Source organism: Syngnathoides biaculeatus, chromosome 17 (assembly GCF_019802595.1).
Source record: "Syngnathoides biaculeatus isolate LvHL_M chromosome 17, ASM1980259v1, whole genome shotgun sequence".
NCBI lineage: Eukaryota > Metazoa > Chordata > Actinopteri > Syngnathiformes > Syngnathidae > Syngnathoides > Syngnathoides biaculeatus.
In genome coordinates, this window is record NC_084656.1 from 5,228,146 (window position 1) to 5,256,023 (window position 27,878).

Here is a 27,878-nt window from a genome sequence, read left to right on the forward strand (position 1 = left end):
CTAATTATGTTCAACTTATATTTGTATAAACTACAAAAATATACATAATGTTCAAACTGATAAACTTTATTGCTTTTAGCAAATGATCATTAACTTGGAATTTTATGTCTAAAAAAAAAAAAGGTTCCAAGGAAGTTCAGACAGGGTCATATTTACCACAGTGTTACATTAACTTTTAACAGCATTCAATAAACCTTTGGAAATTGACGACACTAATTGTTGAAGCTTTGTAGGTAGAATTCTTTCCAATTCTTGCTTGATGTACACCCTCAGATGTTCAACAGTCCACTGTAGTATTTTATGCTTCATAGTCCGCCACACATTTTCAATGGGAGTCAGGTCTGGACTGCAGGCAGGCCAGTCTAGTACCTGCACTCTCACTATAAAGCTGCACTGTTGTAATGTGCAGTATGTGGTTTTGCATTGTCTTGCTGAAGTAAGCAGGGGCGTCCAGGGAAAATATGTTGCTTGGATGGGAGCATACAGTGCCATGAAAAAGTATTTGCATATCTATCACACACAAAGGTTTCAAATTATCAAAAGAAATTTGAATAACAGAGCAACTGAAGGAAAATGTAGTTTTCAAATGACAATTCAATTCATGAGAGGAAAAAAAAAATCCAAATCTTTCTGACCTTCTGTGAAAACAATTACCCCGTGAACCTAATAACAGATTGTGCCACCCTTGGTAGCAATAACTGAAATCAAGCGTTTGCGATAATTTATGATGAGTCTTTCACATCGCTCTGGAGGAATTCTGACCCACTCTTATTTGCAGAACTGTTTCAACGCCGCCATATTGGAGGGTTTTCTAGCATGAACAGATTTTAACTGAACAATTAAGGTCACACCACTGCATCACAATTTGATTGAAATCTGGACTTTGTTTTGGGCACTCCAAAACCTTATTTCATTTTATTTTGACTTGCTGGTGTGTTGCGGATCGTTGTCCTGATGCATTATCCAAGACTGTTTGAGTTTGAAGGTTAGGCTGGACGTTCTTCAGAATTTTCTGATGCACATTTAGCAAATACCTTTTCACAAGAGGGTCAGAAATGTTTGGATTTTTTTTTATGCCTTAATAAACTGAATTGTCTCTGAAAACTGCATTTTGTATTTCCTTGGGTTGTCACTGAGTGACATTAAAATTGGCTTGACGATTTGAAACCTGGTGACATGGTGGCATAGCTGTAAAGCGTTGGCCTCACAGTTCTGAGGTCCAGGGTTCAATGCGGACCCACCTGTGTGGAGTTCGCATCCAACATTAATTGGACACTTTAAATTGACCCTCAGTGTGATTGTGAGTGCGACTGTTGTCTGTCTCCATGTGCCCTGCAATTGGCTGGCAACCAGTTCAGGGTGTACCCTGCCTCCTGTCTGATGAGAGCTGGGACCCTTGTGAGGATAAGCGGATAAGTAAATGGATGGATGGAAGGTCAAAGAAACAAACACTTTTTGCTTTCAACTGTGTATTGACATTTGTCAAAAAGTGAAATATCTGTCACTTTACCGAGTGCAAATAGTAGCATCCATGATCATTTTGATTACTTGGCAGTCCACATTTGGACATTGCATGTATAAACACAAATTATAAAAGTCTCTCTTGGTCCTACCAACCTAGTATGCAGTCCCTCTTCTGCCCTGTGTTGGTCTTTGGCGTTGAAGATGACAGTTGGCAAATAAGATCCAATTTGTTTTAGTTCAAATTAGAACCCATAATCAATTTCTCCATATCTTGAGATCAACTAAGTCATAAAAAATGGCAGGTAAGAGCAGAGACATTCTGTCCTTGGAGGCATGATTGTTGATTCCTTTAAGGCAGAAGGTATGAGCTCAATTGAGTCCATGATTGATGGAATAACGGGATTTTTTTTTTAAGATGAAAAGAGTGTAATATGTATATATGGGAGGAAGGGGAACAAATACAAAAATATTTTTCAAGCCAAAATACCATGACAGCATTCTGAACATGCAGCAATGGACTCATCAAAATCCCATCCGTGCCTTCTTTTTCTTTTGTTGTGACACCAGTGACTTTGGTCGCCCCAGGGAACTCTGGGAGAGGGACAGAGACTGGGAAGAGTGGGCTACAGAACCAAGTGACTGCTGCTCCGCAACAAAGTAGTTGTGTTCAGGGGGATCTTCCTGCATGCAGAACGAGGATGATTGGAATGTGGAATGTTTAATAAAATATACATATATAAACACACCACCTTTACAGGTGAGAAACTAATTCATGAACAAACATACTCCACACACACACACACACACACAACACACACACACACAAACACAAATACACACAGACACACACACACTTAACTACTGCTTATCATGGTATCATCACCACAAAAAAAATTACTGCTAAAACAATCTCATGTTGAATCTTGGTGATTAAACATGGTTTTTAAAGGTTATTTTCCTGCTGCAGAGAGCAAAATACAACTACAAAAAACAATGCCATTGGACAGTAAATGTGTGTAGACAAAAAGGTATTAAGAGTTTAATTAATTCAAATTAGTCATGCAATTCTCCATGCTCTGTCAACAAAGAAGCATAAATATATGAAATAATTACCAGTAGCTGAAAAGGCCAATCAAGACTATTGCATCCCCAGAGAAACAGTATTGTCACACAAAATCATTAGGCGCCGCGAAATACAGTATGTTTGAAAAATGTAAAATATATTTATCAAAAATCAACACTCAATATTATGTTTAGTTTAAAGCCAGTACTGTAATGTGAACAACACCGTGCCTGAGTTACCTGTGATCCAAAGAGAGACTCAAGGTAGTCCTTGGCAGGTCGCTTGCTCCTTTTCTGACTGGATGGAGTGGAGTCAAGTTGGACAGTCTTGGATTGGTTAACGACGTCTGATGTAGCCTCATTGGGCGCATTGGTGGGTGTCGTGGCTCTCAGTCCCTTACTCGCCTTTGTGCGCTCACACTGCGATAACCCCTCCTCCGTTGTATCAGACAATGCCCCTTGGCTTGCAGAAGAGGACCAGCTGGAAAAATCATCTATCTCTGATTGGTAGGTGGCTGATGAAGAAAAGCTATCAGAGAGCTCAAATCGTTGACCCCTGGATTGGCTCTTTGCTTCCCGATGCCTCTTCCTTTTTCTCTTGAGAGCATCAACCTTTTGTTCCCTATTCATCCCCAGCCGGTCTTCCCACCATGCTCGCCACCTCTCCTCTCCATGCCAGGACAAGGTCAGACGTTGACTGAAATCGTCAGTCCACAGTCCCGTATCCACCAAGTCTGGAAATGGTATCACTTCCAGAGGATCTGATGAGGGATCACTTCTAACCAGCAGGGAACACTTGGACATGCATACACTTAATTGACGTCTCATGCCGGTCATCTGCTCCTCTTTAGATAATTCTTTCATTTTGTCATTGGTCAGGCTAAGGTGGCGCCTGGTGTTGACTGTGATTTGGTGCGGCCCACGTGGACGTGTCTTCTTTTTGTGACTCTTACGCATCACGCTTTGGAGCCAGCGTTTCCATGTTGTGAGAGCATCCTCACTGAGCTCCATAGGAGTCTGCTGGCCAGGTAGATTAGCCTGATTCATATTGGTGGATGTCCCCTGATCCCTGCTCGGTTGAGTCAGGTCATAGGCTAGATTGTTGGTCACATTTTCATCTTCTCTGTTTGCATTAAACAAATGTTCCTGGGTTGGTACCCGTAAATTCAATCTTTTCAGGTTTTGTCCTTTCCCTCGTGTCTCCGAATCCTCAGAACCAGTGTCTGAGGACACATCGTAAACTTGAACTTTATTCGCTGCTGTTTCAGGCACAACCTTGTGAGGTGCTACACCCTGACTTGACCCAATTGCCATCAACTGAGAATTTCCCTGCGCATTGTAAGGCAGAGAAGATTTTTCATATTTGCTCCCAATTTCTGTGGCCTTTTCCAGTGTCGGTTCTGGCTGTTTTTTAAACATTTTTTCAGGAGGCGCTTCATCCTGCAGTGGTTCATGTTCAAGGGTCTGGTAGAAAATATCACCTGCCTCTGTCAGCTGTAGCACATAGATATATGAACTAGTTCCCTCATTTGCACTCCTTTGGATACATGTCAAACCTAAAAACATATGAGTTTTAATTGGAAAAATTCTGCGCAAATAAACAATTACCACCTAAGATATTTCAAATCCAAATATTAAAATATTATTGTTACTTTTGATTACTCATAACACATTCACTGCCTGTTTCCAAAGTCAGGGAACCCCATACGTCTATTTCTATTTTAGAGCAATTTCAGCAATTTTTAAAACCCCACACAATACTGTGTACAATTACTATGTAAACACAGAGTTCAGTACTTAATTCAGTAATATTTGTGCTCTGTCTTTGGACAATTTTAGGCTTTATCTTCAAAAATTAATTTATTTTAGAAACAAAATACAAAAATGAACTTGGTTTCACTTTTAAGTCACATACGTCTTTCCACACCTCCATGTCATGCAGCCAGTAACAATTGGAGTGAGGTATGCGATGTTTAGAACACAAGTTGGATTCTTGATTGGTAAAGTGTCTTGAAGCATTGTTGCAATCTGCAGTTAACTGTGTGTCAGTGGAGTTGACAACATGGATAATCATAGCTGCATGAGAGCTTCCCCCGAGTCTTCCCATTTGAAAACGGCAACTGACATCATTAAGACATCAATGGCGGTTAAAGTTTAGAGCCAATCTGATGTCTTAAAACTCCCAGTAGCAGTGAATAAGTTAGGGTTTGTGAATGGTGTGCAATAATTCAACAAAGAGTACTTCTGTTCGAGCCATACCTGCAGATGCTGAGGACAGCCTGTTAGTTGCTGTTTCCATGCGGTGAGGGATCTGGACAGGAAGGTGTTTGAGGCTATCACAAGGCCGAAGGAGTGCTTGAGGAGGACCCAGACTGACACACGTCTCTGCTCGGCCACCTGGGGATGAAAACATATATGGCAGCTCATAAAATGACTTAAACCGTCCATGAGGACAGTCATAGAAAAAATTCTACAACTACAGTCCCTTCCAAATACTGTAGATTGGAATGGCAAGGTCAATTCCTTTGTTTTTGTTGTATACTGAAGTCATATGGGCTTTCAAATCAAAAGATTAATACAGCATAAAAGTTCAGAATTCCAGCTTTTATTTCATAGTATTTACAACTAGATGTAGTAAACAATTGAAGACAGAGCACCTTTTGTTAGAACTCACCCAATTTTCAAGTGACCAAATGTACTGGAAGATGTGACTGGTGTTTTTAGCTGCTCAAGTATTGCCTTTCAGATTGATTTGTTAAATGGATGGCATTTGTTTTTGGCTTGGTTGCAGCTGTGAAATCTGCATTTCCTGTTAAGCAAACATGAACACCAGAGACCTGAATATGGGAGAAAAAAACCATTTTGAAGCTAAGAGAATAGGGAAAATTGATGAGCGCTATTACACAAACATTGCCCATAGTCAATAGAACAAATTGAAATGTCCTGGGGTGGGGAAGGGGGAAATAAATTATTGGTGTACTGACTAACAGAAATCGAATAGGTCGGCTCAGGGTATCAACAGCAGATCATGACAGCTATGAAGAAAAACCCAAAGACAAGACAGTGGCAAATGCCAATGTCCATAGGGCAGGTAAGGTATCACAAGTAACAGTTTGAATAAAATCTTGAGAGAAAGAAATATAGAGGCCATATCACAAGATGCAAACCACTCATCAGAAAAAGATTTAGAAAGCCAGATTGGATTTTGGAACATTGTATGGACTGATAGGACCAACATTAACCTCTACCAAAGTGATGAAAACACCAAAATATGAAGAAAGGATCCAAAACAAACAAGCTCATCTGTGGAGCATGTTGGAGGTAATGTCATGGCCTGGGCTTACATGACTGCTTCTGGAATGGGCTCAGAAGACTTTATTGATGATGTAACACATGATGGTTACAGCCGAATGAATTCTAAAATCTACAAAACCATTTTGTCTGGCAATTTACAGAAAAATACATGGGTCGGGAGAAACGTCATCGTGCAACTAGACAAAGCAAAGCAAATTTATTTGTATTGCGCCTTTGATAGACAAGGTAACTCAATGTGCTTACATGATTATAAGAATTCAAATACAAAGGAATAAAAAGATTTGAAAATAAAGTGTATGATGAAAACAGCTCACAGTCCATTAAATATTAAAAAGTGGAAATAGTCAAACACATGAGAAAAAATAAAGGTTTTCAACCTGAATTTGAAAACATTCACACTTGGGGCTGACTTCACCTCTGTTGGCAACTTATTCCATTTTTTCAGCAGCACAACAGCTAAATTCTATTTCATCATGTTTGCTTTGGACCAGTTGATCTCAGAGCACTACTGGATTTGTATTACATTTGCATATCTTTCATGTATTTATGACCAAAACTATTTAGTGACTAGTGATAGTTGACTGTAAACCAATCTAAAGACTTTAGAAATTGAGTTATATGTTCTGACCTCTGTGTTGTGATCAGAACCTGAGCTGCTGCATTCTGAATGAGCTGCAGCTGTTTAATGCTCTTTCTGGGGCGTCCAGTCAGAAGACCATTACAACATTTAGTTTAGTTTTGAACTGTAGCGTGATGTCCAGTCGCATGCTATCGTACATCACAAGTAGAGCTTTTCGTGCTCTAAAGAAGCAATCCAGATGCTTAGTGTAGTTGTATATTTCACTACTTGGAGCTTGTAATCTGCAGAATATGATTTTCTCTTCAATGCCATTTTTGTTCAACCCTTCTCAGTTTTTATAAGTTACTGCTAATGTTGAAATGCTGAATTTTCAGAGGTACAGAAGTAGCAGGTACAGATACACAGGCCTAGAGCACATCTTGCAGTTGTCAATGTGAAAATAACTGAAAGAGAGTAACGGTAAAGACCTGGAAAAAAACAGCATTTTAAATGAAGGATACAACAGTGTGGTGAACTCAATGGGTCGCAGACGATGCAATTATTAGAAGTCAGGGTTATACCACCAAGTATAAAATTTTATTCATTTTGTTAATTTAATAAGGTCTGTTCCAATCCTTTTGCTCACTAGAAAATTGGGTGGCTTAAAACAAAATGTGCTCTGTCCTGAGGTGTTTAACATCTAGATGTAAATACGATCAATAAAAGCTGGAATTCAGAACTTTTGTCTCATGTTAATGATTTGTTCTGAAACCCAAATGTCTTAAGTATACAACAAACAAGGGAATTGACTTTGGAGGGGACTGTACATTTTATTGTCTTGTAGCTTACTATTGTCAACAAACCAGAGTACTGCAGCTGTGTGATTTCTTGAGAGCTCTGAGAACCCAATAAGACCTTAGTGGTTCGAGCGCCACCACAGGATGCAGATACACCAGGAAGGATATGACAGAACATTGGTGGGGACTCCATCATGTGATCCATCTTCAGCATTGGCAAGCACGGGAATCGCTCGTCCATTATGTAAGCCGAGTACTGAGGGCAGAACAACAGTCTAATGAATACATTGTCGGATGACCAAATCTAAATGTAACAAACATATAAATTATAGGTAAATAAAATATATGAAGTACGCCGGAATTTGGCAACCCGCAGGCCAAATGCAGCCTCCCTTATTATGTAAATAAAAATAAATAAAAGTGAAAAGAAGTTTGTTCCATGGCAAACGTTGACAAGAAACTTTATTAGCCAATTCCATATTATACAATTTGGTGTGATTCTTCTACAATCCAAACAAAAAAAAATTAAAACATGTTGGTCACGCTGTGCAATGCCAAACACTTGAGGTTGAAAAGATTGAGACACTAAAATTAAGTACAGGGTTCATACTCAGTCCGACCAAAAAAATTTAAGGGCTTTTTAGGGGCATTCTTAGGGTCTGAAACGAAAAATTTAGGGCTGACAGGGAAAAAATTTAGGGCCGACACGAAAAATTTAGGGCTATTGTGGTAAATCAAGAGTAACGAAAAAAGACTCACCCAATGGTGCCATCAACCGTTCTTGGTTCATCAAATATTCCAGTACCTCAGTACACCTTGTGGTAGTTCTCATTGATATGACCATTGTCAATGTCTTCACATAACAGTCTACAGAAAAACAGATTCTAACTACAATTGCAACTATATACACAAATGTCTTCTACTGATGTCGGTCTCAGCACCCCTACTCTAGCTCCTTGAGCCTACACAGTGCCTCCTCTATTTGTTGCTGCAGAGGTGCCAAAGCGGCTCTCTTGTCCTTTTCTCTGCCTCTGAGTGCATTGGCCTCGGTGATAAACCTCAAATTCCTCTTTTCTTCTGCCTCCTCAGACAGCCTGTCAGCCTTCTCAATAAGCGTTGATATGTCAGTCTCTATTCTGTCTTTTTTGGCTTTGAGGCAGTAGAGATGAAAAGTGGGCAGCGATGCCAAATGTAGCCAGGTACGAAGTCTTCCTTTCCCCACACTGGTAGTTTTTAGCAATGTCACTGTCTGGGAACATGACTGCAAACACTTTCGAATTATTTTCACAAGATTTGAAACTGTAATGGCTGCAGATCACTTTTAAAGTCCACACGATCTCTGCCTTTAACGAGTCCATCTTCGTGCATTGAACTAGGTTCATAAAGCCTGACTTCTGGCTGGTTGAAGTTGATGGCTGGACAACTGTAGGTGCGCATGCACTGCTAGTACCACTGCCTGAAGTTGATGCTTCACTATCTTGATATTTTAGAAACAGATTCATACCAACGGAAGATGAGAGAATCTTCGCCAAATCAGCGTGTCTCCTATTTTTCCGGTGCGACTCCAGCGCTGTGACGCCCATCATTTCAAGCTGGTAACTTGCACAGATGGCAGTTAAACATGTGCAGATCTTTTGGATCTCGACGAACCCAGCTCCCAAACTCGTTACTTTCAACCCAAGCTTCTTGAAAAATGCATTTCCCCGTAATACAAGTTGGATCGATGAAAGAACTACGCTACGTTGTAACGAAGACGAACTGAAATGCCTACTCACGGAAACAAACAATGGAATATCGACAAGATGGCTACTAGTTGTCAACATGGTGACTTCCGTTGACAATCTCCGCCTGTTTTGGACGCCAGACGGGTCGCTATTTTTTTTTTTTAATTATTTTTTTTATAGGGAGAATTTTGCCGGTAGCGGTCCTCCTTTGATTTGTTTTTAATTAAGGCCTTTTAGGGGGCTTGACCGGTTTTTGCAGATTTTTAAGGACTTTTAGGAGCCCCTAAATGCACCTTTGAAAATTTAGGGGTTTTTAGGGACTTTTAGGGCCGCGTGCGAACCCTGTAAGTAATTTGTTCAGGAACTTCTGACAAATGGGACATGAAATGTCTTGGTCAAATAATAATGTCCCCAAAAATAATGACTCAAGGAAGAATAAAAGTATTTTGCTCCTAAAATAAATCATTTGAACCAAATGTATTCCACATTGAGTATTTACTGAGGTACCTGGGTGGTGACAAGATGGTGAAAAGGGTGAGCATCTGCCAGATATTTGCAGATGATGAGCCTCTCTCCACTTTGACACTCTGTAGATCTGCTGATGCGAAACAGTGTTTGATTGGTGGCAGGAGTCATCTGGAGAAGCAAGGAAGGAAACAAAAAAGGTCATAACGGGCAAGAAATCAACTATGTGAGCAGTGACATCATTCTAGCGCTTACAACTATAGTAGACTTCTTGCAATATAATTTCTCCCCCAGACATGCAAAGACTAAACGCATGAAAAAGGTGACCAAAAAAAAACATTGTAGAATGGTTCTGGGAGGATCCCCTGGACCCACATAGATTTTTTTTTTTTTTTTTAAAGAAATTAAGTGATCAAGCATCCTCCTCTTTAAGCACGCTGATTCTGGAAAAGAACAGACTAAAATCATTGTCTGCTTCACTTTATTTTTCACTACACCAACTTCAAAGACTAATACAAATGCATCCCCCAGGAAAATATAAAATACGGTACTTTTCTGTTTTTATTGGCCATTTCTGAATTTGAATTTAGTAATTTCCGCCCAACAAGCCGCAAGTTTTTTCACACAATTTTCAACCCTGCAGTTTATGCAGTGATGCAGCTAATTTGTGCAATTTTTATAACGGCCACAAGGGGGCATTCGAGAGGAAAATGTAAGAATGAAACCGGTGGAATATATGTGCTGAAGTGACTTTAACCGGCCCTGTTAGCGCTGCGCTAGCATTAGCGCTGTGCTAGCATGTTGCTGCTGTGTTACTGGCGTGTCTAAGTGATATTTACCGGTAAATTTCATTTTAACCAGCTATTGTTTCTGTTGGCATTCGTGACGGGTTAGCATTAGCGACATGCTAGCGTTAAACTATGTGCCGTCTTTGTAAATATCTTGTGTTTGAATGCGGGTTTCAATATGGGGAACTTGCGTATTTTTACACAGCTATGGCATATGTATGTATCAAATGGGATTTCCTTCACAAATGTACTACTCGGTGAGGCTTATATAGGCTATATAAAAGACCAGTGCAACAAATATGAAACTGGATTATCTGATGAGGAAAAAGGTTCCTTCAATGTAATCACAGCATTAGAGGATAAGCGAGAAGAAGACCAATGTAAAGCTTGATGGATGTTGTGAGGGAGGACATGAAGTCACTGGTGGTGAGAGAAGATGATGCACGAGATAGGGTTAGATGGAAAGAGATCACACACTGTGGCAACCCCTAACGGGACAAGTTGAAAGGAAAAGAAGAAGAGGATGTCTGCTCCTGAGGTGGATAGAGTAGCCAAACATTGTAATCAAGGAAGTGTATTGTTAAGTGAAAATGTGACTAGTAAAAGTCAAAAGTAGTCCTCTTAAATATTACTTGAATAAAAAGTATCAACAGGAGATCATGACAGCTATGAAGAAAAACCCAAAGACAAGACAGTGGCAAATGCCAATGTCCATAGGGCAGGTAAGGTATCACAAGTAACAGTTTGAATAAAATCTTGAGAGAAGAAATATAGAGGCCATATCACAAGAAGAAAATGATTAAGTACAGTTCTGAGTAAAGAGTACAAACAATAAAAAATACAAAAAAAAAAAAAACAACATTAGCAAAACTACACTGTTCTCTCAAGTTCTATATGAGTGAGCTGAAATATCTACTTTTGGCCAGACAAACAATACATGAAAGCTGTTTTTTTGTTTTCATCTAAATCAGAGGTTGGCAACCCAAAATGTTGAAAGAGCTATACTCAGGGATGAGAATGACCAACTTGGAAAAACACTGAAAATGTCTGTCGATGGTGGGTGGGTGATTGAGTTTCCTCCTGGATATTTTTTTGCTCCTATCGGAACACAGAGTGCACAGCACTTTGCCGGGAATGTCCACTTTTTGTATGTGTTCGATTAGACATGTTGATACCGTTTTCGGTCCTATCTGCACAGTTATACTTTTTTCAAGCCATGCCCGTCTGAAACTGTTTTTGATTCCAGCATCCTTGTCAATTGCCCTCGCTCGATCATCATCCTTTTTTCCCTAACACTTTTGCCATTGTAAAACTTTGAACACACAGTCGTTCAGTTCGCGCTATCTAAGTCCCACACGTCATTACTTGGCTAACTAACAAGTTACACTGCGATTTCTGAGAACCAAGAACACATGTACATGGCAATGGTGAAACTCGATTAACCACTAACACGATTGGATCGTTATACTGTATAACTCTGTTGTCCAAATCGAGTAATCTGCCGCAAACAAGTTGTAATGTTTATGTCACAAAATGCAAATATTTACACTACCGAGTGGTGTCCATTCAGTATTACAATAAAGCAAAACATTTATTTTAAATATATTGAGGATTCTTTACTGTATGTGTTAATGTATGTTTGTGTGCCTTGCATAATCGCATGAGCCAATATTGCACAACACAACATCGTGAACCATAAACTTTTTTTTGTAACTTTCTGAGTTCACGATGATCACTAAACACCATACGAATGAAAATGCAAACCTTGGCAATGTCACTCACGTCAGTGGATTCGTCCAACTGCGGTGACTAACACAATCTCCGATGTCCTTCCACATATCAGCCATGGCTTCACAGCGCCGTTTAACTGTACTCATTTACAGTTGCAGACATTTTATTGAAGATAATATTTCCGCCTTATTTTTAAAAGATCGGAACGAGTCAGCTATGCCTCTTTTACCATCTCTCCGTCTTGGAAGGACTTCTTGTTATTAACGATCATGTGACGAACCTGGAAAGATCCTTTGGTGGCGGCTATCGCTGTTGAACTATATTGTGTGAAAAGTGACTGCTCTGCGCCCAATTGGGATTTTAGTTCATTCATTTTTCTCATTCTCAGCTTCCTATTCTGCGGAATGCCAATGTATTTTCCATACAGTTCAAAAATGCCGCGACACGTGTCAACTACATATAGACTACACTGCTAGATAAGGCAAACACACTTCGAAAATGACATCGTAAAAGTCCGGCTCCTGTATGAAAGTGATAGATTTTTCTGTTCTTTACTTCAGCATCCACTCATGTTTGATAAGATTTCTGAAGCGAGGGCTTAAAATAGGGGGAAGTCGCCGAATAGCCTGTTTTCCTGTACTATGTCATTGTTTGTACATGCGCAGTGAGCTAAAGGTCAGAAAAATACGGCTGGTGTCCCCTTACCTCCCTCGGCACGCCATCGCGATCGACCCATTGAGCACCCCTGCTGTAGAGTATAGCAAGATTCGGCTCTTCAAACTGTTCTCTTTGTACAATTCTCATGGCACTGGTCTATAACCGGAATTGCGAATGGGTAAAGGAACTCTGTACAAGCTTAACATACTGTGGAGGGTTGACACACACTTAACTCTAAACGGAAAAGACTCTCCATGTTTTCACAACTGTGACTCTTACAAGATATAGCTCCTATTGCTTGAATGTCTATTGTTCTTTGTTTTTGTTAGTTTATTCTTTGTTCTGAAAGTTGTACCAGGGCGACACCGACTTCCAGAGACAAATTCCTTCTCTGTTGTTACCTACTTGGTCATTAAAGCTGATTCTGATGATGAAGGTGACAGATGCTGTGTCTATATTAGCCTACAATCCAACTGACACAATGAGCATTAGAGATTAGATTAGAGTTTATTTTTCCTGCATTGCATCCTGGAGAGAATGACACCCCCCCCCCCCCCCCCCCAACTCTGATGTACTATGGTGTTTTAAGTTTAACTTCCATTATTGATGTATGTTTTGTTACGTTGATAAAATTATAGAATTAGACTAAAGAAAAAATTATTATGTCATTAATTTTGAGGATTCCCCCTCAAAAAAACTTCGCCATGGAGATAAAATACAGTCTTCTTTTCCCCCTTATCTGGGCAACAGACAGAATAATAAAAGGCAGCCTGTAATTAAAAAAAATAAAACAGCACCCTTTTGAAAAGCTGAGTACTACAAAAATAAACCAGTTTCATTTAATTTAATATAATAAAATAATGCACAGTCCTTTTCTCTTTCCTTCTAATAGCAGCAAGAGAATGAATGTACAATAAACCAAAGTCTGCAATTAAAATGCAACCTGCTTAAACAAAACAGCAGCCTTTTGAAAAGGTAAGGTGCCTAAAATTAAAATAACACAGTTTAAGTTTAATTTCTGTGAACTATTTTCTTCAGACAAATGCCAGGAAACTCGGTACAAGGTAGACAGCAGCATCGTCTTCTCTTTTGTCACGCAAAATACATCGCATCAATCCTCAGACATGAACAGCAAAACACAATACCCCTCTGAGTAGTTCCAAACATATACTGACAAAAGAAACCATTTTATAAAGACAGACACTGTTGCGAAATACGTGCCCATGACAGAATTGTCTTCTTACGCAGTGAATGTGACATCGGTTTTGGGACATCACTATACAGAGTCTCAAAATCGGGCACATAAAATGCAACTTAAATCTTGAAACATGGCTGCAAGCTCTCATCTGTGAGTTGGTTGCGGTATTTGGATTTAATATTGCAAATCTTCATGGACAGAAATGTTGAATTTTAATATTTACAGTATTCCACAATTTTTTTTTACAGCATTGGAAAACATGAAAAATATTTTTGTCAAGTTTCTCCTCATACAGAAACCATATTAAAACAAAAAATATGATTTTCAACCCTATCTTTTTCCATTTTCATGCATTTTTTGGAAAAGCTCCAGGGAGCCACTAAATTGGTGCTAAGGCTGCATGGGGCTGAAGAGCTGCGGGTTGCCGACCCCTGGTCTAAAGTTACACAAGAGCAGCGCCGTTGCCTTCATGGTAAAAATGACCTTGCCAAAATGGTGGTCACGTGGGCACAATGGTCAGCCACGCTGGCTTATCTAGTGTTTAACACCTATGGGGAGAGAGCCCAAAAGAAGACGTAGTATGAGGATGTGAGATTCTAGTGTCGCGTGGTTGGAGAACTATACTTAAACGTCACTAGCGTTTAAATTAGATTGCCGCATACAGTGCCCAATGTGGAATTTATAGTTATAGTCTTGTGCAAGAAGAGGCCCCGTAGCTCAGTGGCTAGAGCATTGGTTTGGTAAACCAGGGGTTGTGTGTTCGTATCCCACTGGGGCCTCCACTCCCTGTGAAGGGTTGCGTCAGGAAGGGCATCCGGCGTAAAAATTGCCAAACATGTATGTGCGTTCATCTGAGATGACACGTTGTGGCAACCCCGAAAGGGACAAGCCGAAAGAAACTTCTTCAGTCTTGTGCAAGAAATAGTTAAGCAGTAACTGATCAATAAACGTAGCAAGTGACATTTAGATCATCATATCGGAGTAAGATTACCATTACTTCTTCGCAGCTGAAGTGTTTTTTCTAGTCTCGTCTGGTCCTGTGACTTATCCAAAGCAGTTTCGAGCGCAAAGGTGGAAACATCTGGCCAATGCCCTCGCATATTAGTCCACCGCAGAGTAATATTCAGAAATGACATCTGGATGGTGGATGTGTGGAATGGATCTAGCTACCAGGGATCAAGGACAACCAAACAACCTGTGACGACAGTGACAGCGAACCCCCCCCCCCCCCCCCAAGAAATACATACTCATCAGATCTCCACAATTCACATGAATAGCCTATTTTGAGTCCAAAACGCTAACCTTCACTGAAAGGAGACTACTTTGCATGTATGTTTTAGATTTTGTGTTGTTCAATCTCACCCTGATATCACACAGGTCTGCACCAGTCCTGTCAGCGTAGAGCATCACTCGAGGATGAGCAGAGAATTCACACCATCGCCATGATGACTTAGCATTAAAGTAGAGATTGGTGTTGTCTTCCCAAACCTTTTGGAACCTGACAGAGGATGGTAAACAATTACAAAATGTAACCTGACTATGTAATGTAATGTAATGACTATGTATGATGTAACTTCAGCAGGACAAGCAAACAGCTTCCTTCCTTTGAAGAAATTCACTGCAAATACTCTCACCCTTTCCCAACAGTCCACAGGTTTGTTGTTCCACTTTCACTTGCCACCAAGACTTCACCCAAAATGTGAGGACTAATGGGATAAAAATGAAACTGATTTAAAAAAAAGTTTTTACAAAAATGTATTCTTTTTCTGACCTTCACACACAGTCACAGTCAGAACGACTTACCTGACACTAACACAAGTGGGAACCTCTTTGGTGTGAACAACTTGGAGCAAACGTGGTTCTTCTCTTTCACTAAATCTCCAAACGCCACACAAATAATCTGACCTCACAGAAACACAACCTGCAAACAGAAGGGTATCAATGTGGTGACAGAAACAATTACCTTCCAAGGAATTAAATTCTTTCTTTGGCTTACAAATGTTGAACAAGGAAGCTGAGCTGATCTGTCGAATCGGGCCTTTCAGTTGGAAGCTGAATGGTTTGCTTTCACTGGAGTTCATGGAGAAACATTTGTTTCGGCAGTGAGCCAACTCCACTCTGTGGAAGTCTGAGATGCAGTTTTAACAACTATAACCAGAATACCTTCAGCGTTAAGGTGAGTTGAGTGCTGACTGATACTGACTGATTGAAGCCACTGTGTCAAACAAAAATGTCAATCTTGCAGTGACTAAGCTTTTTATATGCAAAAACAGTCCAACAGTCTAAACCTTTCCTGCGTAGCATGTCAAAAGGATACAAAACTGTTTTTGAATGCCATCAACAGATTACATTCAAGCTGACCCCAAGATGCAGTTGTTAGACAGCATACAGAGTACAATTAGGGTTTGACCATTAAACCAGCCAGCTGATTTGATTGGGCAATTATGGCCGTTATTAAGTTAGCTAAAATTGAAAATTTTACAATTTTTTTCCTACCTATTTATACTTTTTCATACGTTTTCACCCTAAATTCTTATTATGGTAGCGCAACTAATGATAACGGATAAGATAAAATTAAACTAAAGGTAAAGCTTCAAGAGCAGCTACAAGTGCAGTGTAGCACAATGAAGTTGATACTGGACAGAGTGATACGATTGCACGGCTCTGAGGACTGGGGTTCAAATCCAGCCTCACCTTATAAAGTTTACATACTCTCCCTGTCTCCGTGTTTTCTCCAGGTACTACGGTTTCCTCCTACATCCTAAAAACGTGCATTTTAGGTTAACTAAAAACTCTAAATTGCCCATAGATGTGAATTTGAGTGTGAATGGTTAGTTATATACGATATATATGTGTGATTGGCTGGTCAGTGAAGGGTCAATCCCGCCTCTCACCAAAAATTAGCTGGAATAAGCTCCAGCACACCAGCGACCCTAGTGAGAATATGCTACTTGGAAAATAGATGGACAGATGCCTTATTTTGTTTTGCAAATGTGTGTATTGTCTGGAAGGTAAAGCAGTAAAACAAACCAATTCTAATTGTGATTCAACCAACTACTGCTAATATAAAGAAATATACAAAAAGGATGAATGTCTTTTTTATACAGTACCTTGTGAAAGTATTCAGCCCCCTTGAACCTTTCAACCTTTTGCCACATTTCAGGCTGTTAGTCCACCTTTAAAAGTCCAGTCCACTCCATGTATTATCCTGAATCAGATGCACCTGTGTGAGGTCGTTAGCTACATAAGGACACCTCTCCACCCCATACAATCAGTAAGACTCAAACTTGTAACATGGCCAAGACCAAAGAGGTGTCCAAAGACACCAAAGACAAAATTGTACAACTCCACACGGCTGGAAAGAGCTACAGAGAAATTGCCAAGCAGCTTGGTGAAAAAGGGTCCACCGTTGGAGCAATCATTTGAAAATGGACAAAGCTAAATGTGACAGTCAATCTCAATCAGAGTGGAACCCCATGCAAGATATCACCTCGTGGGGTCTCAATGATCCTTAAAAAGGTGAGGAATCAGCCCAGAACTACACGAGAGGACTTGGTCAATGACCTGAAAAGAGCTGGGACCACTGTTTCCAAGGTGACTGTTGGCAATACACTAGGCCGTCATGGTTTGAAATCATGCATGGCACGGAAGGTTCCCCTGCTTAACCCAGCACATGTCAAGGCCTGTCTTAAGTTTGCCAATGACCATTTGGATGAGACAGAAGAGTCATGGGAGGAAGTTTTGTGATCAGATGATCATCATTCCACTAACTGTGTTTGGAGGAAGACAAATGATGAGTTCCATCCCAAGAACACAATCCCTACTGTGAAGCATGGGGGTGGTGGCATCATGCTCTGAGGGTGTTTTTCTGCACATGGCACAAGACAACTGTACTGTATTAAGGAGAGGATGACCGCGGCCATGTATTGTGAGATTTTGGGGAAGAACCTCTTTACCTCAGTCCCAGCATTGAAAATGGGTCATGGCTGGGTCTTTCAACATGACAATGACCTGAACCACACAGCCAGGAAAACCAAGGAGTGGCTCCGTAAGAAGCATATCAAGGTTCTGGCGTAGGCTAGCCAGTCTCTAGACCTAAACTTAATAGAAAATCTTTGGAGGGAGCTGAAACTCCATGTTTCTCAGCGACAGCCCAGAAACGTGTCTGATCTAGAGAAAATCTGTGTGGAGGAGTGGGCCAAAATCCCTCCTGCAGTGTGTGCAAACATGGTGAACAACTACAGGAAACATTCGACCTCTGTAATTGCAAACAAAGGCTACTGTACCAAATATTAACATTGGTTTTCTCAGGTGTTCAAATACTTATTTGGAGCTGTATTACACAGATAAATAGTTAAAAAAAAATCATACATTGTGATTTCTGGATTTTTTTTTTTTTTTAGATTATCTCTCACAATGGACATGCACCTACAATGAAAATGACGTCTCCATGATTTGTAAGTGGGAGAACTTGCAATATAGCAGGGTGTTTAAATCCATACTTTCTTCACTGTAATTCATTTTTTGTCAATTCAAATTAATTGTATACCATTTTTATTTCATTTTAACATTGTTTTGATTTGATGCTCCCTTTTTTCACTTTTACATACAAAAAATACTTATGTAACGATGAGAAACTTGTATAACCTATTTTTCCTAATAAAAAGTTCCATAACAAAAACAATCAACACTTTTATATGAAGTACATTTTAAAGAGGCATTGTATGGAGGTCTAAATAGCCACCATCAATTTAAATGCAAGAAAACTATGTAACCTAATCAAAACTGCAAGAGGAGCTTGCACTTTTGTAACATTTTGAACAAACCAAATGTCCTGAATTCAGCAGTAAAAACAAACTGCGTTTAAATTTATGAGGCCTGAGATTATAAACTGGAGCAATCTTGTTGTGTGACAACAGATAATTACTCACCTATTATTATCTAACAAATAATAATATCTAACAGACTTGAGACAACATTTCGCTGAAGGATACTGAGCTGGTCCATTCCCTGGTTTCCTGGATAGACGAGACAGCCATGTTGAGAGTCTCTACTTTGTGAGAAGGGAATAAAATTCAGAGCACCCCCGGTGGCTCCTTCAGAGAACAGCTGGCGGTCTCTCTGCTCAGTCAGTTCCTCATGCAACAGAGAGCCCAGGAGCTCTGGTGGCACATTTTGCACAACATCTGACAGCAAAGCACAATATGAGTGCAGTGCTCTGGGATAATGTGACTCGTGACATCTGACAAGCATCAAGAAACATCATAAAACAGTCACACATTCAGAAGTGTTTCCATTTGAAATATCTATGCAGTGCGACACTTACATTGGTAAGTTCAGCTTGTCGAGGAATCGTGCTATCTTCCGTGTGGACGCTGCACCTTTGCACTGATGCTGTAATTTACATAAATGCACAATAAAACCGCATTTGCAACAAGTCACTCATGTATATCCCCTCCTGCCCCCCAGGGAATTCCAGACAATTTGCCAAAAAAAGTCATAGCATGTATAGAATTCAAAATAACCACCTCATTTGAAAGTTGCCTTTTATCCAGTGATAAACAAGAATACTTTACACCATTTCAAAGATTTAAGATTTAGACCTGTTAAATTTTCCTGAATTTCAATTTGCAGCACTAAAATTTAGCTTTGATATAGTTACACTGGGCAGCACAGTGGAACAGCTGTAAAGCGTTGGCCTCTTAGTTCTAAGGTCCAGGGTTCAATCCCAGCCCTGCCTTTGTGGAGTTTGTATGTTTTCCACGACCCTGCGTGGGTTTTCTCCGGACATTCCGGTTTCTTCCCACATCCCAAAACATGCAACATTAATTGGACACTCTAAATTGTCCCAAGCTGTGATTGTGACTGCAACTGTTGTCTGTCTCCAAGTGCCCTGTGATTGGCTGGCAACCAGTTCTGTGTGTACCCCGCCTCCTGCCCATTGACACTGGGATAGGCACCAGCACTCCCATGACCCTTGTGAGGATAAGTGGCTAAGAAAATGGATGGATGGATGGATGGTTACACTGGTGTGTGTTCATATTGGCAAGATTGCAACATAAACGAATTGGAATTAGAACAATACAATTTTTAGAGTGCTTCATGGGATCCCTTTCCACTCCCAAGGAGAAGAACCTTTACATCACGTAAAATGCCAAGCACTGGAGTGAGGGGTGTTAAGAATGTTGCCATTGACTCTAAAGAAGGGGTTGGGAACCTTTGACAGTTAGCCATAAATGACAAATATTTTGAAACGTAATTTCAAAAGAGCCATGCAATATTTAAAAAACTAAATACATGTGTATTTGCGCATTTATGTAGACCTAACAATTAAGTACAATAAAGTCTCTGAATTCTTTTAAATAACATTATGATGTTGCTAACCAATCATGACAAAAGCACTTCTTACCATTAATGCGACTTCCGGTGCTTCCTGGTTTTGCTAATGGCTTGATCGTCTGTTTTATACATTGTCAGATTAAGCTTCACGCAGGTGTTGAGATTTCCATCTGTTAATCGTGAACGTAATTCAATTTGATTTTCCATCATGCGGGCAGGATGTTGAACAGTTCTAGCGGACAAAGGCATGTCTTTTATTTGTTTGATTATCTTGTCTTAATGCAAAGCTGGGAAAATGTTGATTGGCAACGTTGAGTATGAATGCTTTGGCATACTCCCCGTCTGTGAACTTTAAACAGCAGAACCCTACATATCCACAAAGGCTGTCCAGTCTTGTTGAAAACTTCGGGACTCCTCATATTTTTTTCTTTGAGCGACCTTTGTCAAAAGCGTTTCCATAATTAGTTGTTCTGACATGATCAACGTTAGACCCTTGTGCACCTCTGGACATCGACAACCACGCAAAAACTACGGCAACCCACTAGACCAAACTGTCTCTACGTCATTTGCGTTGCCTCCAACACCGAAAGACGGAAACCCCACGAGGACAAACCTTCTCTGTACGACAAAAATCACATGTACAGTATGTCATTATGAGGGCTCCACGAGCCATATGGAACCACCAAAAGAGCCAGGTATGGCTAGCGAGCCATAGGTTCCCGAGCCCTGCTCTAAAGCATTGGAATCCATAGTTAATGATGCGAAAAATTGTTTCTCAGGAAATTGACAGTTCCCAGATTGACAGAGCAGGATTAATACCAGAGAAGGAAAATCTTGATGAATTGGGTAATGGACTGCACTTATATCATGTTTTAACTGTCGCGGTGCCCAAAGAGCTATACAGATGCTCACACATTCACCTATTTACAGAAACATTAAAGGCTGCTACCAACCAGATTGGAAAGACTTTTCCAATGACACTTGGATAGCCGACAGTCAGAGCCAGGATTCAAACCACCGACTCTTTGGTCACTGAATGGCTCTGCCAAGGAAAGTTAATGCATCAGTAAAACATCAAATCATTTTCCGAGAGGTCTATCCTTAAGAGCAGGGGTGCCCAGACATTTTTACCCCAACTTTTCAAGCGGCCAGCCTCTCGCGAGCTCCTGACAACGTGTGGGGGGGTGATGCTCCCAAACAGTTTTAAGGTTAATGTTATGTTGCCTCAAATATTTACAACACAGAATTAGGTTTTTGTGCACTGTATTGTGTGAGCTTTCATCGTGGATCAGACTGTGCCAACTTGGAATTGTAAAATTATACACCATCTTATCCTGTACTTTCTACTTTGGCTTCAGACCAGACCTTACCCACTTGGAAAAGAGAAAATTTTGTCCAGTTTAACAACTTTTTCTTTGATTATTCACATACTCCGACAGTCATTCCATCTCAAAACAACAGCATTTCTTTAACTTTCTCCATTAATATTGAAACAAAACATGAGCAGCATGTCTAGCTCGTCTTTGCTTTACGTTGCCCAGACTGTGTTCCTAACTAAAGCAGCGGTGGTGGACGCTGTCATTTTAAAACATTAATGGGCTGCGTAAGTACTGTAACATTTTTAATTATGAGTGTACGTGTTTAAAAGCGGTGGCGGGGGGATGGGGGTTGTAAGGTAAACTAGGAAAAAGACTGTGGCGAAGCAGCGGTCATTGAGAAAGTTCTGTGTGCTGCCTAAAAGAAACTGTGACTTTTTCTTTTCATTTTATACAGTACGCATGTGAATTGTGCCATTGGATGTACTGTAACAACCAGTCATCCCTCACTCATTGAATCACATTGCAAAATGCCACAAACTGAATAGCTGTATGTTATACTTTATGATTATTTTTTTGCACGCAACGCAGAATATCTGGGAAGAGACGGCATCAGCGGTGCACAATTGTGCACGCGTGCAGTTTAGAAGGAATGTTGGCTGATGTGTTTTTTTTTTTTTTTTGGGTACGCCGTCCCGCGATCCACCAAGACTGCCTCGTGATTGACGCATTGAGCACCACTGCTTAAGAGGGTCGCAGGAGCACTCGAGCCTATTCCAGCCATCTTCGGGCAGGAGGTGGGGTACACCTTGAATTGGTTGGCAGCCAATCGCAGGGCACACAGAGACAAGCAACAGTTGCACTCAGAATCACACTCAAGGGTAATTTAGAGTGTCAAATTCATGTAGAAGGTGGGATGTGGGAAGAAACTGGAGCGCTTGGAGAAAACCCACGCAGACATGGAGAAGCTTGACTGGTCTGTACAGACCATGAGCAAGAGGAATGGATTGGAGGTAGTTACTGTAAGTTAGTGATGACAACTGTTTATAATTCTGAAGAGACTATTGGTAAATAAAGCAAAGTCACCTTTTTGAGTCCATATTTAAAAATGAAAGCATCACCCAAAACTTCAGTGATGCAACCCAAGGCATCCTGGCAATGATCAAAGTAAAAGTTTTGCATCTAGAGACAACAGACATGAAAAACATTTAAAAAAAGCAAAAAAAAAAACACTCTGGAACAAACAATCTGGATTTCAGACCAAACTCACATGCTCTGTGAAGTCGAGTGGGTCAGGAGGAGTTGAAGACCAAATGAAAGCTGAACATTTAAGGAGGGTGGGGGGTAGGTATTGACAATAATAAAATCAACAATTATTCCAACATAGCAAATAATTGGAAAATCAAATTTCCCATGTAAAATAAACATTACCAGAAGATATGTCATGTAGCATAATGGAGCCAAATTTTGAATTGGCCAAAAATAAGTAATAATGATTAATTAAATCAGGGCTTGTGTATAAAGTTGGAAGAACCCACCTTTGCCAATTTCTAGGGCTGCCCGAGAACCATTAATAATGATTAATTAAATCAGGGCTTGTGTATAAAGTTGGAAGAACCCACCTTTACCTATTTCTAGGGCTGCCCGAGAACCATTATCATCATCATGAAAATCATCACGTGACTGATGTCACTTTTAATCGCAATTATTTTTAGTGTTTTAGAAACAGCCGGGACTTGCTCCTACAACCATCAAGGAAGAATGAAAGAGCCACAACTAAACACCGAAAGATGACTGAAGAGCCATATATGACGGATTTACTTTATAAACACAATTTTGTCAGTGGATTTTCAAGCAGGTAAATAGTTCTTTTGTAACCAAGCACTCTGATTTCTCAGAAAAATAAATAATCTTAAAGAAATGCTACATTGTGTTAAAGAAATGTTTATGGATTATAAAGTCCATTACGGCTCTGAGATTTGCATGCTCAGGTCATCGGTCAATTAGTTTCACAAAGTTAAGATACACTTTTGTTTGCAACTGATGTTGGGGACAGGCAGGCCTTTGAAAGCGTTTTTCGTTGCTTTTGGTCACTTCTTCAGGGTCGGCAGACTGTAAGGATCAAAACTAAGAAACTACATTTTTAGATTTGAATGATTCTGGAAGAACCTGAATGTTAGTCCCAGACCGAATTGAGATATAGATAGCGTACTGTACGTCCCTAGTTTCAAATTAATTCTGTGATTGTCATTCATTAAAAGAGCTGTAGGAACAATTTTGTCCATGTGGTCAAGTAACAGCTTTCACTCACTCATTCACTCACTCACAGGTGTTGGGTTTGAAGACGGGTATTGGTGCCGGTTCTTTATGACGCCATATCTCCCCTCTGACCTGATGACTGGATATAAAGCTCCAGTTGCTGGGAGGTCCAGATACACCCTGAAAACACACCAGCGATAGTACCTAAAGCAGATTTTTGCTTTTTGTAGCAGATAATTTTTTTTTTTTTAAATTAAAAAAAAAATGGAGGGACGTGAGAAACACAAACACTTTACATGTATTGGTGGTCACCAGTGCTCAGAACAGGGGAGGATCTTCATGTCAGGCTTGCTTGGGGTATGTTTGCGTATTTTTAATACCATATGGCTCCCAAGCAAGGATCAAAACATTACAATTCAGAACACAAGTTGTATAAAACCAATAGGTCATTTAAATAGACTCATGACTACATCTTGTGAACGGAACGGTGATCAGTTATTTTTTTTTTTTAATACTAGCTAAATCGGTGATCACCGCCAAAAATCCTCATCGTGTAAAACCTACAGAGGACAATGATGATTCTGGGATTCAGAAATTCTCCATCTAATCTAAAATAACAGTATCCACTAAGTACTACAATACTTTATCATAATCTAACTGAGGATTATTGTTACGGAGTTCAAAATTAAAATCAAAATTATTATTATATTTTTAACTCACTAAAGTACAAGTTATTTTGATTAAGGACTATGGATCCCTGCTTTTTATTACTACTCCTCATCATTTTTTAAAGAAAGTGGATAAGAGGAGCCGATATGGTGGTACAGCTGTCGAGCGTTTGCCTCACAGTTCTGAGGAACAGGTTCAAATCCCGGCCCCGCCTGTGTGGAGTTTGCATGTTCTCCCCGTACCTCTGTGAATTTTCTCCGGGCACTCCAGTTTCCTCCCACATCCCAAAAACATTGATTCAATGGAGACTCCAAATTACCCTTAGGTGTGATTGTGAGTGTGACTGTTGTCTGTCTCAATGCACCCTGCAATTGGCTGCCAACCAGTTCAGGGTGTACCCTGCCTTGTGCCCAATGGCAGCTGGGATGGGCTCCAGCACTCCCGCGACCCTCATGAGGATAAGCGGCTCAGAAAATGGATGGATGGCTATGGTGAATCACTGTCCTTTGAATCTTATTTCTGATTGTCTCCATCGTGTAGATCATTGTTCCTCATATGCCATCCTACATTCTCTAGCTGGGTACCCTTGTACACTCTCACTACCTGAATTTTATTTAGAAATTGACACTCTGTCTTCTGCTTACACATTTGTGTTCACATGTAAAGAAAGCCCTGTCTGCGTTCTTTATGTTTAGTCTTATCTTCCCTCTGTCTGCATTCTCAGGTTAACGTAAGAATGAAGGTCCAGAGAGTCCGAATATACAGGAGTTGATATACACACATGAAAAACACAAGGCGAATTCGAGGCTATTACAAAAGATGTAAATAAATTAAACTGTTCATGTAATCCCACTCATATTTCTGAAGCGTGTGTTATTTTTAATTCGTGTCATTGTTTTGCTTTAACCATTTTGATCTTGTGCTCTCGTCTTGGCCAGGTCTCTCTCGGAATTTGGAAAACTGATTTCAATCACAATTTTGTTGTTTTGCTCTATTTACCTGGTATAAATAAATGACATTCATATTGATAGGAATTTCTTGTCGTTATACCTTTCTTCTAATAGCACTATCCAAGTTTAAATAATATATACTCTGCAGAGAACTTTTTCTTGAGTTGGGAGGTTATCCAAACCTTACTAGGTATAGAGTGTGCAATTTTTGCACGTAATAAAAACCCCAGTTGAATCAGTACTGTACAATATGTTTGACAATGTATGGTGTGTACTTTTCTTAAAACCCCAGTTAAGTCAATAAGACTCCCGATAGCTCATTGAATTCACAAACCTGAGGTTTGACCCGGTCGTAACTGCCCCAATTCCCAGCACAGTGTTTCAGCTTCAATTCTGGTGGTCCACAGTTGTAGAATGAAGGGAAAAGCTTCCGTGGGAAGTGGTAATCCATTTGATTGCATGAGCTAACTGGTAAAAACGTGCAGCCACTACATGTATGATAGACTTGGCTAACGGCAGGCTAACATAACAGAGGATTCTTCTCTCATCGAAATATAATGACACTTGAGCATTCAATGAGACACCTAAAAAAAAAATCTGATGTAAAAACTGACAAAATGTCATTTAAACTGTCTTATTTGTCTCACGTCTACGTAGAATGGTCAGCGCATGGGCCAATGAAAATGGTTACGGTGTGGTGGTCTACATAATTCACCCACGGGACCAAGAGTTAGGTTACGAGGTTCCGCACAGACGTTCTTGTTCGTTCCACTTCCGGTGTTCGGGAGTTCCCGCCGTAATGGGTTCACTCTGTCGATGTCTGCAATAAAACGAGCTTTGCTCCTGTGTTCAACATTCCGACTCCGTTTCTTCGGCGCTACAACATTCTGAGCTATGGAGAGACAGAGCATGTCTACTTCCTTCCGGTATCAACGCGTTTGCTGCTTGGAATGCCTTGTAGTAAGTGGAAGTGTATTTTTGTGGTTGCCACAATAAAAGCGCACGGTGAGGGACCACGACACATTGAGAAAACAAGAAAAAAACATTGGGCAAAGCAAAAGTCAAGTTTGCCATCATCATCAAATCATTATTTATTACACCAACAGGAATGTATCGTGTAAAAAAAAAAACAAACAAACATACTTTTCCTTTCGGCTTGTCCCGTGAGGGATCGCCACAGCGTGTCATCTTTTTCCACCTAAGCCTATCTCGTGCATCCTCCTCTCTAACACCCGCCATCCTCATGTCCTCCCTCACAACATCCATCAACCTTTTCTTTGGTCTTTCTCTTGCTCTTTTGCCTGGCAGCTCCATCCTCAGCACCCTTCTCCCAATATACTCACTCTCTCACCTCTGGACATGTCAAAACCATCTCAGTCTGCTCTCTCTAACCTTGTCTCCAAAACATCCAACTTTGGCTGTCCCTCAAATGAGCTCGTTTCTAATCCTATCCAACCTGCTCACTCCAAGTGAGAACCTCAGCATCTTCATTTCTGCCACCTCAAGTTCTGTTTCCTCTTGTTTCTTCAGTGCCACCGTCTCTAATCCGTACATCGTGGCCGGCTTCACCACTATTTTATAAACTTTCCCCTTCATCTTAGCGGAGACTCTTCTGTCGCATACAACACCAGACACCTTTTGCCAACTGTTCCACCGCACTTGGACACGTTTCTTCCACTTCTTTACCACACTCTCCATTGCTCTCTATTGTTGACCCCAAGTATTTGAAGTCATCCACCCTCGCTATCTCTTCTCCCTGAAGGTTCACTCCTCCTGCTCCGCCCCACACATTCATACACATATGTTATGTTTTACTTCGGCTAATCTTCATTCCTCTCCTCTCCAGTGCGTGCCTCCATCTTTCCAATTGTTCCTCCGCCTTCTCCCTCCTTTCACTGAAGATCACAAAATCATCTGTGAACATCATGGTCCTAGGGGATTCCAATCTAACCTCATCTGTCAGCCTATCCATTACTACCGCAAACAGGAAGGAGCTCAGCGCGGATCCTCGATGCAGTCCCACCTCCACATTAAATTCTTCTGACACACCAATGGCACACCTCACCGCTGTTCTGCTGCCCTCATACATGTCCTGTACTATTCTGACATATTTCTCCTCCACACCAGACTTGCGCATGCAGTACCAGTTCCTCTCTTGGTACTCTGTCATAGGCTTTCTCTCGGTCTACAAAGACATAATGTACCTCCTTCTGACCTTCTCTGTACTTTTCTACAAGCATCCTCAAGGCAAATAATGCATCTGTGGTACTCTTTCTAGGCATGAAACCATACTGTTGCTTGCAGATACTTCTGTCCTGATTCTAGCCTCAACTACTCTTTCCCATAACTTCATTGTCATCTTTATTCCTCTATAGTTTCCTTTGTTCTTAAAAATGGGGACTCACACACTTTTCAGCCATTCTTCTGGCATCTTCTCTCCCGTTAGTATTCTGTTGAATAAGTTTGTCAAAAACTCCACAGCCACCTCTCCGAATTGCTTCCATACCTCCACTGGTATGTCATCAGGACCAACTGCCTTTCCATTTTTCATTCTGTTCAGTACCTTTCTAACTTCCCCCATACTA

General features: G+C 40.5%; 1 protein-coding gene across 4 annotated transcripts; it reads right to left on the reverse strand.

The window, feature by feature from the left end:
- On the reverse strand, positions 1 to 26,242 carry taf1c (TATA-box binding protein associated factor, RNA polymerase I subunit C). 4 transcript variants are annotated; one of them, XM_061801443.1, is made up of 15 exons: positions 25,628 to 26,242; positions 23,743 to 23,854; positions 22,686 to 22,735; positions 22,502 to 22,597; positions 19,087 to 19,154; positions 18,755 to 19,002; positions 15,757 to 15,888; positions 15,564 to 15,681; positions 15,395 to 15,466; positions 15,123 to 15,258; positions 9,429 to 9,557; positions 7,264 to 7,453; positions 4,786 to 4,923; positions 2,767 to 4,082; positions 5 to 2,145 (listed from the first exon to the last, which is right to left on the reverse strand). In XM_061801443.1, exons 1-15 carry the CDS (start codon positions 25,742 to 25,744, stop codon positions 1,987 to 1,989), a joined length of 3,081 nt encoding a protein of 1,026 aa, XP_061657427.1. In that variant the 5' UTR covers positions 25,745 to 26,242; the 3' UTR covers positions 5 to 1,986. The 4 variants fall into 4 exon arrangements, with proteins under 4 accessions (XP_061657429.1, XP_061657430.1, XP_061657428.1 ...); XM_061801445.1 differs by lacking the exon at positions 25,628 to 26,242 and having other exon boundaries at positions 1 to 2,145; positions 23,727 to 23,858; XM_061801444.1 differs by lacking the exon at positions 22,502 to 22,597 and having other exon boundaries at positions 4 to 2,145.
- Between the last annotated feature and the right edge of the window lie 1,636 nt (positions 26,243 to 27,878).

What these genes read in the sequence shown, in the direction of transcription:
- taf1c (XM_061801443.1), bottom strand. Translation starts at nt 25,744, where the DNA reads ATGGATTACCACTTCCCACGGAAGCTTTTCCCTTCATTCTACAACTGT. An exon ending in CCAGGGAATGGACCAGCTCA is followed by an intron (nt 15,889 to 18,754) that starts GTATCCTTCAGC and finishes ACTGCATCTCAG; the next exon opens with ACTTCCACAGAGTGGAGTTG. An exon ending in AGCTTCCTTGTTCAACATTT is followed by an intron (nt 15,682 to 15,756) that starts GTAAGCCAAAGA and finishes TTCTGTTTGCAG; the next exon opens with GTTGTGTTTCTGTGAGGTCA.